This window comes from Myotis davidii, unplaced genomic scaffold (genome assembly GCF_000327345.1).
Source record: "Myotis davidii unplaced genomic scaffold, ASM32734v1 scaffold75, whole genome shotgun sequence".
Taxonomy (NCBI): domain Eukaryota; kingdom Metazoa; phylum Chordata; class Mammalia; order Chiroptera; family Vespertilionidae; genus Myotis; species Myotis davidii.
The window spans coordinates 71,627-83,170 of NW_006286977.1; the positions used below are offsets into that span (position 1 = coordinate 71,627).

General features: G+C 48.2%; 1 protein-coding gene across 4 annotated transcripts in view; it reads right to left on the reverse strand.

The window, feature by feature from the left end:
* Positions 1-2,772: 2,772 nt before the first annotated feature.
* The window catches only part of LOC102774843 (guanine nucleotide-binding protein G(s) subunit alpha isoforms short), a 78,570-nt gene continuing 69,798 nt past the window's right edge, over positions 2,773-11,544 (reverse strand). For 2 of the 4 annotated variants that reach the window (XM_015560730.1, XM_006758823.2), the window contains exons 4-13: positions 7,705-7,755; positions 7,504-7,623; positions 6,808-6,905; positions 4,473-4,527; positions 4,298-4,371; positions 4,156-4,214; positions 3,928-4,048; positions 3,628-3,758; positions 3,475-3,542; positions 2,773-3,208 (exon numbers count right to left, since the gene is read on the reverse strand). In XM_015560730.1, the coding sequence (XP_015416216.1) occupies positions 3,062-3,208; positions 3,475-3,542; positions 3,628-3,758; positions 3,928-4,048; positions 4,156-4,214; positions 4,298-4,371; positions 4,473-4,527; positions 6,808-6,905; positions 7,504-7,623; positions 7,705-7,755 (924 nt within the window). In that variant the 3' untranslated portion in view covers positions 2,773-3,061. Of the gene's footprint in view, positions 3,209-3,474; positions 3,543-3,627; positions 3,759-3,927; positions 4,049-4,155; positions 4,215-4,297; positions 4,372-4,472; positions 4,528-6,807; positions 6,906-7,503; positions 7,624-7,704; positions 7,763-11,544 lie in introns of all 4 variants that reach the window. The other 2 variants (XM_006758824.2, XM_015560729.1) reach the window with 2 other exon arrangements.

Consider the following 11,544-nt stretch of genomic DNA (forward strand, 5'->3'; position numbering starts at 1 on the left):
GAGGCAGAGGCAGTTAGGGGCGAGATCAGACTGGCAGGGGAGAGCAGTTAGGGGCGAGATTAGGCTGGCAGAAGGGCAATTGGGGGCGAGGGCCATTGGGGGTGACCAGGCTGGCAGGGGAGGGCCGTTGGGGGCATTAGGCAGGCAGGCAGGTGAGTGGTTAGGAGGCAGTGGTCCTGGATTGCGAGAGGGATCCCAGATTGGAGAGAGTGCAGGCTGGGCTGAGGTACACCCGCCTCCCGTGCACAAATTTCATGCACTGGGCCTCTAGAGTTGAGAGGATAAATGGTGATGGAAATTTTTAAATTAAATTAAAATATATGTGTGTGTGTTTTGCATTTAAAAAGAGATATAAAATTCAACTCAAAATTTTAAAACTAGTGGTTCCTTGTAATAAAAAATTTAGGTGTAATTCTTCATAATTTGACTTTCTGAAGATCCTAGAGTTTAAATTTTAAAGTGGTCCTACCTATAAAAGTTAGGTTTGGTACCAGATCAAAAGATAATGGCAATGAAAATGTTTTAAGAGAAGGGATGGACTATAAGGAAGGGAAGGGACCCTTACACATCTGAGTGACTGGAGTGGCCCCATGGCAATACTCTGAACTGGTGGGCAGACAGGGGTACCTCCAAGGCCACTCTCTGAGGGAAGAGGACCCCACCCCCCTCTGCCACCTATCCATCCACCCGGTCATCACCACCACCATATACGGAACCCATGGGGCCCTGCAGGAGTTCCCCTTGGGGTCACAGGTCATGACTCCTGACCACTGGCATCCTGGAAGGAACAGCAGACCTTTTCCTCTTTTCTTCTGTATATTCTAAAATAACATTATACAGTGTGGTAGTCAGGTAGTCTGTCTGTCTACCTGAATTTGAAGGTCGTTTTCCCCACTTACTAGCCCTGTCTCTGGCCTCTCTAGGCCTCCATTTACTCATTGGTACAGTGGCAGTTATTGCTGAGTCCATCTCATTGGACAGATTGGCACATAGTAGGTGATTTTTATTCCCTCCTATAAATTCTCACAAAGTTGCTGCCAGTTTTGACTAGCAATGAGGGGGGTCTTGGGGTATCATTTTCTTGGTATAACTGCTCTGTGGCCTGGGACTTTGTTTTCAATTTTGGTGGATATGTGGCTAGTGCTGTGGCAATTTTATGTAGACTATTCAGAGAAGGTTCTGGAATTTCTACATAGACAGGTGGCCATCCTGAAAGAGAAGCTACAGGATTGGTGTTGAACCTATGTTTTCTGTTGGCACAGCCTTTTCCTTGGGTGGGTGTTTGGGGAGTGGGCTGGTCTCGTGCTTACACTTGATAGCTGGCTCCGGGTTTTAATTAGTTGTGTTTATTTGGAGTGCTTTGTGGGACTATGGGAATTTGTGGACAGGTCTGGCTTGTTGTTTCATACCTTAGTCTACACAGCAAGCACACAATTTTTATGTGGACTGAATATTTCATAGGAAGCTTTGAGAAGGTTTATGGAAATGGTATATTTGGTACTTTTTGTGCCCTCCTTGGGGTTCATTTTGCTTGATATTTAATTTGGTTGGGTTTAATTTGATTTGGGAAACAGGAAGTGGGTTTTTGGCCTGAATTGCAGAATTAACTTGGTTAATGTTTCATTAGGCCAGTTTCAGAAATGTGTTAACAGTTGATGGTTGATGCTGGGGGCAGTCTCAAAGGGTGCAGTGGTTGACGCTGGAGGCAGTTTCAGGTGCAATGCTTGATGCTGTGGCTCCCACCACCTGGGAAGTCACGCAATGGGTGACCACATGCTTAAGGGACGATCCTGGGGATGAAGTACTAGGGAACCCAAGTGGACCCCAGGTCCAAGCACCAACCCACCATGGCTTCAGGGGGCCCATGAGTGTGGACAACCACCCCCTCCCAACAATGGCGCAGGTTTTATTTGCATTTCATTTATGACTGAGGTTCCGTATTTACCCCCATGTTATTGATATTTTTTTAAGCAAATTGCTTGTTCATATACTTTGCCCATTTTTGTGATGGATTTGCTTAATTCTTAAGAGCTTTTTGCTTATTAGGGAAATTAACCCTTTGTTACAGATTTTTATCCAGTCGCCACCCCATTCATATTTTATTATATGTGATTTTAATTTTTGTAGGCTCCTCCCTCCCCCTCTCACTCCCCCACTTAGGGCTTTTGGATCTTAGGACATGTTTAGAGTTATAATCTAGAAACCAAGATTTTAATTGTAAAAATAGCCATTTTAAAGTATCTTTTTATATTTAAACATGTAACTCATTCATTTGTGTATGGAATGAGGTAGAGATCCAGCTTAAAATTTTCCCCAATGGCTAGCTAGTTGATTTAATACCAAATCTACTTATTTGATAGCTCTTGGTACCACCTGTTTTGGGGAGATTCTGGGTCAACAGATACACTGGAGTGTAAGTTAGTAGAACCTTTGGATAGGGCAGCAAAGATCAAAGTGTAGAATTATTGATGGGCCTAATGGTTTTTATAGGGTATGGGTTTGGGAGGAGGATGGGGTGGATGTTTTGTATTTTCTGCAAATTGCCTTCAGAAACCCAAAGATTAGGTTAAGAAAGTGGCAAAATTTTATACCCACTTATAACCTTGGGGCCTTGTCACCTCAATGTGGGGCCTCCCAACTTTTCATCACCACCAACGCTATGAACAACGGCGTTTGCTCGAAACCGCAAATAAGTCAAAGGAGTCCCGAACTGCTATTTTTAAATTTTTATTGATTTTTTAATGCTGCACAAGACAATATTTAATTCATTTATTTCTTTTATTTCTGTTTGCTGCTGTTAATTTTAGTTACTTAAAGAGAGAGGGAACCATTTTGGCCTTTTTTTCTTTTTCTTTATCTGAAGGCCGCCTTAAGCTTTCTAAATTTGGAATATTTAAGCAAGCTGAAAGGGAAAAGGGGGTTTCGCAAAATCACTCAAGGGGGAAAGGAAAGGTTGCTTTGTTAATCATGCCCTATGGTGGGTGATTAACTGCGTGTACAATTACATTTCATTTTTAATTAATTGTGCTTAAGGCTTTAATTAAATTTGGGGGTTCCCTTCTTAGAGCAGCTCATACTGACGGAGGTGCATGCGCTGGATGATGTCGCGGCAGTCGTTGAACACACGGCGGATGTTCTCGGTGTCCACAGCGCAGGTGAAGTGGGGGTAGCAGTAGTGGCGCCCATCTCCACTGGCAGTGCTGATTCTCTGTGGCACAGACAGGGACACTCGGTTAGCACCCCCTCTGCACAAACTCACCCTCCCCCCCCCAACTCCCCCAAGGATCCTTGACCAGCTACTAACATTAATTAAAACAAAACCAAGTCAAGGGGCACAAAAGCTAAAATTCACAGGGCAACCCATGAAATGAAACGGAAGTACTGGATAGTTTAATCCCCACGTGTAGAATTCAGTTAATTTCCATCCCTAAGAATAAAAGCAATCAGAGAGAGGAGTAAAGACAGTCTACTCACCAGAAATTCATCGCGGATGAAGTACTTGGCCCGGGTCACGCGTGGGTCCTCGCCAGGCTCGGGAGTCGCTAGGAAGAATATAAGTATTTTGTTAGCACATACATGATTGTATATAGAAACGAATATGCCAGCGAACTGCCGAGGGTCACGCACCATCCTCAGGAGTAGTGTAGCGAGCAAATTCTGGAAAGTAGTCCTCAATCTTCGATTTCCCAGCAAGGACTTTCTCCGCGAGCAGGTCTTGCTTGTTGAGGAACAGGATCACAGAGATGGTGCGCAGCCATCTGACAAGAGGGAGGCAGGGTTAAGCCCAGGAGAAGAGCATCTCCTTCAGGGGCTTGAGATGCTTTCCCAAGGACTTGGACAAGATTCTGCTCTAACGCCAGGGCTGGACATCAGTCCAGGCCTCCGGGGCACGTGGCCGGGAGGGGACCTGAGGGTTGCTCCACCCACCTGTTGTTCCAGATGCTCTTGAAGAGGTTCAGCGCCTCCTGCAGGCGGTTGGTCTGGTTGTCCTCCCGAATGACCATGTTGTAGCTGCTGCTGGCCACCACGAAGATGATGGCAGTCACGTCTTCAGCGCGAGAAAGCAAGGCAACATGTCAGAAGCAAACCGACCTTCACAGTGACCAAAGCAGAAAGCCCTCAGACAGGGGAGGGGCAGGGGAGAAGCTTCCCTACCATTGAAGCATTGAATCCATTTGCGGCGTTCGTCACGCTGGCCGCCCACGTCAAACATGCTGTAAGAGAAAGGACCCCTGGTGACTCTAAAGGGCTAGACACCATTATCTCCGTTCATCAGAAAGACAACCCATTCACTTACTGGAAGTTGACTTTGTCCACCTGGAACTTGGTCTCAAAGATTCCAGAAGTCAGGACACGGCAGCGAAGCAGGTCCTAAAACATAACCAAGGTCAATGGGTCTCACCAAAGCCAACCGAAATGTTAAAAATCGCCAATCTAGCGCAAAACTCTTGAAAGCTTGAGAACGTGTGTACCTGATCGCTGGGGACATAGTCGTCCTGCTTGATGACATCAATCTTGTCCAGGAAGCTGGGAGGGAAAGGAGGACACAGGGGGGTGTTGAGTGTGATGCCAATTTGCCCAATATCCCCGCCTCTATACCAAGTCAAGCTAATGGAAATGATCACCCCGCAGTTAAATCAATGGGAATTCTGCTTGTATTGGTTACATTGATGGCTTGAAGCTTATACCTTAGAGCGGTTAGAGCAAACGGAATTGAAGATAAATGTATTTTCTGACCAGTAGACCTGGGAACCAGGACTGGGCTCCCAGGACCCCTGGCCTACAGCTGCAGTCTGAACTCAGGCCTAGCAGACTGTGTGCCTTTGACAATATCTAAGTAAAAACATTTTAAATGTAAAATTGTTTGGCTTTGACTAAATCAGCGGGTAATTTGAAAATTGTATACTTTCGCATCTCCCGCTTTGGGTTTCCTCCACAAGCGAATGAAAGTGAAATGTCTGAGTTACTCAGAAGGGGTATCCCTTCCTCCTACCTTTTAAGAACCTCGATAATGAAAGAGAACAAAAGAGGTTGACACACAGGGGCCCTTTGTGCCCTGACCACACTGAACAGGAAACACACACAGAGTTTCCTTCCGGTCTGTTTGGTCCATGAAATAGAACAGTCCAGATATGAAATTTGAAGTTTTTAAAAAAACCTCAGGGCCACCCAGGCTGTGGGTCCTGACAGGGCCGGGAGCAGGCGCAGGGGCTGGGGTCTCAGGGACTCCCATTAGTGGTCACTCTCTCCCCAGCTGAACTTACTGCTTTTGTGTTGCTCAACTAGAAACACCGACAGGAAAAATAACTTTTGAAAGATTGGATTAATTTAATTAACATTTCGTTAAACCCAGCGCTTTGTGATTTTTTTTTTGGGGGGGGGGGGGGGTGGGATGGGGGTGATTGGAAGTGCTGCAAGTGGCTAATCAGAAAAGAAAGTCCAAAGGGGGGAAAGTCTATTTAAAGAAGTTCTGCAAGTTTCCCCCTTCCTTTTTACCAGGTTAGAGTTAGTCTGGCTGGAAGGATACACTAACTTGCCCAATCAGTCTTACATTACAGCACCAGTCCAGAAATAGCTCCCCAGCCGCCCTGGCCTCCAGCGTGTTGCCATGGCAACAGAACCACAGCTCTATAAATAGCTCAGCAGCACCAAATCTTGTGAGAGAGACAGCTGGAGCAGGGCCAGGCCAAACCCCAGCTCAACAAATAAAAACAGGCAGCTTAAGAAATGGGCAAGGTACCACTACCTCAACTTTAAATTAACATGAAGGCCGTGGAACAGAAGCTCACTGGTCAGTGCTAACCAGGGCTTTGGGGTCCTCCTCCAGGGAAGACATTTTACCAGCTATGTCCTCTTTTTCCCGAGTTTCTTAAAACTTTCCATAAACTGGGGATGTTGCCACTTTCTTCTGAAATTGCAGGAGTACTTTAATGTTGCATTAAAAAGAAAAACTTTGAGTGGGCGGGGAGAGGTCAATGGGGGAAAAAGGAGACATATGTAAAACTTTCAACAATAAAGAATTAAATAAAAGAAAAAAAGGGAAAAACTGTAAGATGGTGGGAGATTAAAAAAACACAACAAAGCAGCCTAAACTGCTATTAACGCGGCTGTCCCGCCTCGGCGGGCGCACTCCGGGCCGTACCTGTCCTCTGACTTGGATCCAGGGCACAATCAGAAACAATTCCAGGATTTCCATTTGTTTTTCGTTACTATAATTAGCACTTCCAGCTTTTAGTTCAAACTTTTGGGAAAATCAGGGGCTTTGTTGAAGAAGGGGCGGGGGTCGCAGGGACTGGCCAAGATGGGACTGTTTTTCTGTCCGTTGTGAAAATATACAAACTTGCTTGTCTATTAAACCCTTTGCAATAGCAAAGCAATTATCAGCTACCAAGGAGGGGGAGTGGGGGGGAGGGTGGAAGGTGGGTGGCAGCATCATTTTGTCATGTTTTTAAATTATAGCAATAAAGTAAAATATTTTTACATTATCCAAAGTGTGAGAGCTGCCCTGTCTACCTAATGCCTGGAGATCAAGCCAATTAATGACTTTAAGCTAATTAATTATAAATGTCGCCTTATTGCTAATAATGATCATTTTAACAGGCATTAATTATTTATATAAAATAATGTCACTGCACTAAAAAGTGCAATTAAAGGCTTTGAAAGCAAGTGACTGAGAAGCACTCTGCATGCAGGGGGCGCGGCTGGCCGGCCACCACCAGCAGGGCTCATTGACAAGCGCCTTGGTGTGGACTGTGACCACTTCCTCAGTGTGTGCCCGTGTCGTGCTGATGTGGCGAGGTCACTTACTACTGGGCACAGTCAATCAGCTGGTACTCGTTGGAGCGCTCATAGCAGGCTCGGACGCCCTCGTCCTCCCACAGAGCCTTGGCGTGCTCGTAGAATTCCTGCAGGGGGCACAAGAGAGGCCGTCAGAGGCGGAGCCTGCACACAGGGATTAAGGGTGACATAACTCCTGGCTTTTTCTCTCATAGATTGTTGGTGTGGCGGGTACTTGTGGGGATGGGAGAGCCAAGATTTACAAGGGGTGACAGAATTTTGCTCATTCATCTTGAGCCATGCCCTAGTGATTCTTAGTGTTTTTTTTTTGTTTTTATTTATTTTTTCATATATTTTTATTGATTTCAGAGAGGAAGGGAGAGAGATAGAAACATCAATAATGACAGAAAATCATTGATCGGCTGCCTCCTGCCCGCCCCCTACAGGGGATCAAGCCTGCAACCCGGGCATGTGTGCCCTTGACTGGAATGAACCCGGACTTTCAGTCCGCAGGCCGACGCTCTATCCACTGAGCAAACCGGCCAGGGCAACTGTTTTTTTCGTTTTTAAACATTAAGGATCCTTATGGAATTAACTGTTTCCTAAGAACCACGGAGATGTGTTCGGCAGGGCAAGGTGTGGCTCTGCCGCAGGGGAGCCTGTGTCCCCTGGGCTCTGTGTACCCCTCGGGGAGGCGCGAAGCACTGGGGGCGGGGCAAGGCTTACGGGAGGGAAATCAAAGTCGGGCACGTTCATCACACTCAGAATGTAGTCCACGCGGAACTGGTTCTCGGGGTTGGCCAGCTCCACGGGCGGCACCAGGTTGCTCATGGCGGCCACAATGGTCTGCAAGGGATTTAGCAGGCGGTCAGGGGCAGTTCTGTCTGACAGGGGGGCTAACAGAACGAGAAAGAACCGAGCACATACTTCAATGGCCTCCTTCAGGTTGTTTTTGATGTCCTGCACTTTGGTGGCCTTCTCACTACAGTGGGATTGAAAAGGAAAAAAAATCATATGGCATCATGTTGCCTAACAGGGCCGTTTTAGTCAAGACATTCCACTAAGGATAGTATTCTGTTCTTGAAGGAGTGGGTGGAGGGTCCCGAATAAAGGTGGTCTCAAATGGCCACCTCCCAGCTCTGCCTGGAGGCCATGCCCGATTGGGCTTCATCAGCAAATTGGCATCTAGGTAGTGACCAAGGCCTACTGTACCAGAGGTTGTACCCTGTCCATTACTCCCCTCACATGTGGTTCTGTTTGCTCCAAGCCCCCACCACACACTAGCACGGCCTGTGTTAGCATCTCTGCTGGGGGGGGGGGGAGGGGGGCATTGTGTGGCCAGGGAGAAAGTTTCATGGTTCCACTTGGGGCTTCCTCCCCACTGGCAGTGGCTGAAGGAGGTAGCCCGTTATTCCCACCTCAGGGCTTTTGCAGCCCCCGGTCCTTGACTTGTTTGCTTGATTGTTTACTTATTTAAATAGTCATTGTGTCTGTCACTGCAGCCAACAGCAATGATTGGTTGCTAGTGCTGAGCCTCTGATGCGGACAGGATGGAGACTGCCCCAGAAGTCTTTTATGACCCGGGACTTTTGCATTGGGGGGCGGGACATAAGTTAGAAGCCTTGTTGCTTTACACTCTTGATTTTAATTGGGATCTACATAATGGTCTTATGGAATTAACTCTTCCCCAAGAATCACGGAGATGTGCTCCTCAGGACACAGGTGTGGCTCTGCCACAGGGGAGCCTGTCACCTGGAGCTGTGTGTACCCCACGGGGAGGGGCGAAGCACACTGCAGGGCGGGGCAAAGCCCCGGGAGGGAAATCAATGTGTGGAATGATCCCGTCCTCCCTTGCTGGTAAAGGCCACGCCCTTGGGCTTCTGGGTACCCTCCTCCAACCCCCCTGCAGAGCCTGCACCCCATTAAGTCAATTAAAATGCTATCTTTCCAAAACTGCCCTTCACTGGAGGCTGGACCCGCGTGCTTTTAGGGGAAAGGGCCCCTGGCTTGGGGCATAAATCGTGCCAGGTCCATTGCCCCAACCCTACCTCTGGGCTTGGGGGGCAGGTCTTAGACCCAGGGACATGACTGAGGAGGAAACTGAGGCCGAGAGGTAGTCTGAGTCCCGCAGAAGGGAGAGAGCTTATTTCTCCTGCTGTAACTTTTAAAAGAATCTCTTGAGATCTCCTGTCTTTGAAGCCTTCACCTGGTTGCCTCGCCCAGAGTCAGGGGATGGAGGTGGTGACCCGCAGGAGGAGAGGACAGAACACGAATAGAGGAAACGCAAAGGGGTTAATAGCAGCCAGTCCGCCAGTTAGTGTGGGAGGGAGGGGCCTGGGGCAGGGAGCTGAGGGGGCCGTGTGCTCATCTGCCCCCAAGAACACGGTCTTGTCTGCCTTGCCGTATTCCCTGGTCATTTGCATGTGAGGGGTGGGCTCTCATCTTGAATGAGCTCATGGTGCCTCCTCCCCAGAGTCACCCCCTTCCTGTTCAGTTGGCCTTGGAGACCCTGCTCCTCGCAGGGAGGGGCTGCGCGCGGCAGCGGCCTGGGGGGCGGGGCCGTGAGCCTGAGCTGCACTCTGGGGGCCGAGACGCGGGGACGGGGGCCCGGGCCGCTGGCCCACCCTGCAGGGAGGGGACTGGGAGTACTGAACCCTCTGTGTGTGTTTGTGCAACTTGAAGCTCCTTCCTGCAACCAGGACGTCCAGACTCGGGGTACGGTATGCAGACGTCGGCGCTTTAACAGGACGTGTTTGACACCCCTGCCCCCCGGCTTATTTAGGGGTTCGAGCTCACCTAAGACCCCACAGGACAAATTCACTTCTGTCCATTAGAAACAGGCCCCATCTCCATGGCAACGAGAGCCAGGACCCCCTCCTTTGGTGTCACAGTAATTAAAACGAGCTGTTGGGGACCAAGGCGGGACGCCCAGAGCCGGAGAACACTGTCTCCAGGCCCAGGCTCACTCAGCTCCATTTCCGGTTAAGGAGTGGTATGATAATTGGGAAAGTTCCCGCCTGAAAATACGGATATTTTGAGAACGTGTTCAGCCTTCTGCGAATGTGAGTGGATGTGGGAGTGTATCAGTATAAGGCCGCTAAAATAGGAATCCGAAACCTAATTCGGGTGCGTAACGCTCCAACATCAAAGGCTGCCATCCGAGCAATTACTATGTAGACGGAGCTATTACACTGGGGGCTGGCAGGCTCTGCCGACACCCTCACTATCGCTTAATGAGCTGAGCTCGATGGCAAGACTAGGAGTAAAACCCTCAGGTGGCTCCTTTCCAGGTGACACTCAAACTCTGGGGCTGAAGGACGGGGGGCATGGTCGCTCCCCGCCCCCATGGAGGAGCAGAGGGCTTGGCTCAGGTCCTAAGGGCCCCCCCCCTCCTCCCCGGGCCTCAGTGGTGGGGGTTCTCCATCTTTGTGCTTTTATGGGGACAGATAGACAAAAGAAGAGAGACAGAAGACAGACAGGGACTGCGGAGACATGCAGAGAAGTTTTATTTATCACTTATGTTAATATTGTATTTACTGCAGAACAGTCACAGAGAAGAGCAGGCAAGGGTTAGAGGGCAGGGTTAGGCCAGCATCTAGCACACAGTTGTTCAGTAAGGACTTGTCACTACTTCTCAAATGCCAACTTTTGGTACAGTAAACCGACAGCAGTCACTTGTTACATAGATGCCTATTTGGATGTCACACCACATTTTTAACAATTAAGGAGTCAATGTCTACTTTGATGTCACACTACATTTTGAACAATTCAGGAATGAATGTCTACTTTGATGTCACACTACATCTTGAACAATTAAGAAGTAAATGTCTACTTTGGACGTCACACTACATTTTGAACAATTAAGAATTTCATTCCATTTTTGTTTTTGTGATTTTTGGTATTTTTCAATTTTTTTGTGATTTTGTATTTTTCAATTTTTTTGTGTTTTTTTTTTTCTCCCCTCAGTTATCTTTAGAGTTAGGTGTAGTCCCCCCTCCCCCCACTATCATACCTTCCCCAGCCAGGGATGAAACCCATAACTGGGTATGTGTCCTGACCAGAAATTGAACTCAAGACCTTTCTGTGCGTAGGTGGACACTCCAACCAACTGAGCCACACTGGCCAGGGCTGGTTTTTTTAAAAAAATTGGAAATGTAGGACAGTCGGGGGAAGGGGAAGAAGAGAAACCGTAGCCATCATCTAGGGGTAAAATATTCTAAAAGAAACAGATAACAAACACGTGTCAGTCACTTGGTCCCGACCCGCATCTCCTTTGCCCCGCCCCTCCCAGCCACTTCTCGGAGATGTCCTAACTCAGGCCATGGCCCTGCATGGTCTCATGAGAAAGCTGCCGATGACAGCATGCTGAATGTGCAGGCACAGCTGGAGCAGGTTACCTGTCATGCATGCATGTGTGTGCTGGCATGTGATGGTGGTGGGGATGCAGGGAGTGAAGAAAAAAATAACTGGATAATGAATGGGGGGAAAGATGGATGCCATCGCACAGCTTCTGTCCTGCCCACTAGCTGACAGACAGGCCTCGGATCAAAGTGATAACTTTTCAGAGACCAGAGGCTTTCGAGATCACGGACTGACTGATCCCCTCAGCCCACGTGCCAAGTACTTCTTTTTCCCAAATCAAGGAGGGCGTGGCACCTCGTATTCTAAGAGGGAATTTTTCTCAGAGAGGTCTGAAATTTTAAAATCAGACCACCCACTGGGTGACAGAATTTAGTAGTTTTTTAAAAAGTAGCAGATTCAAATGAA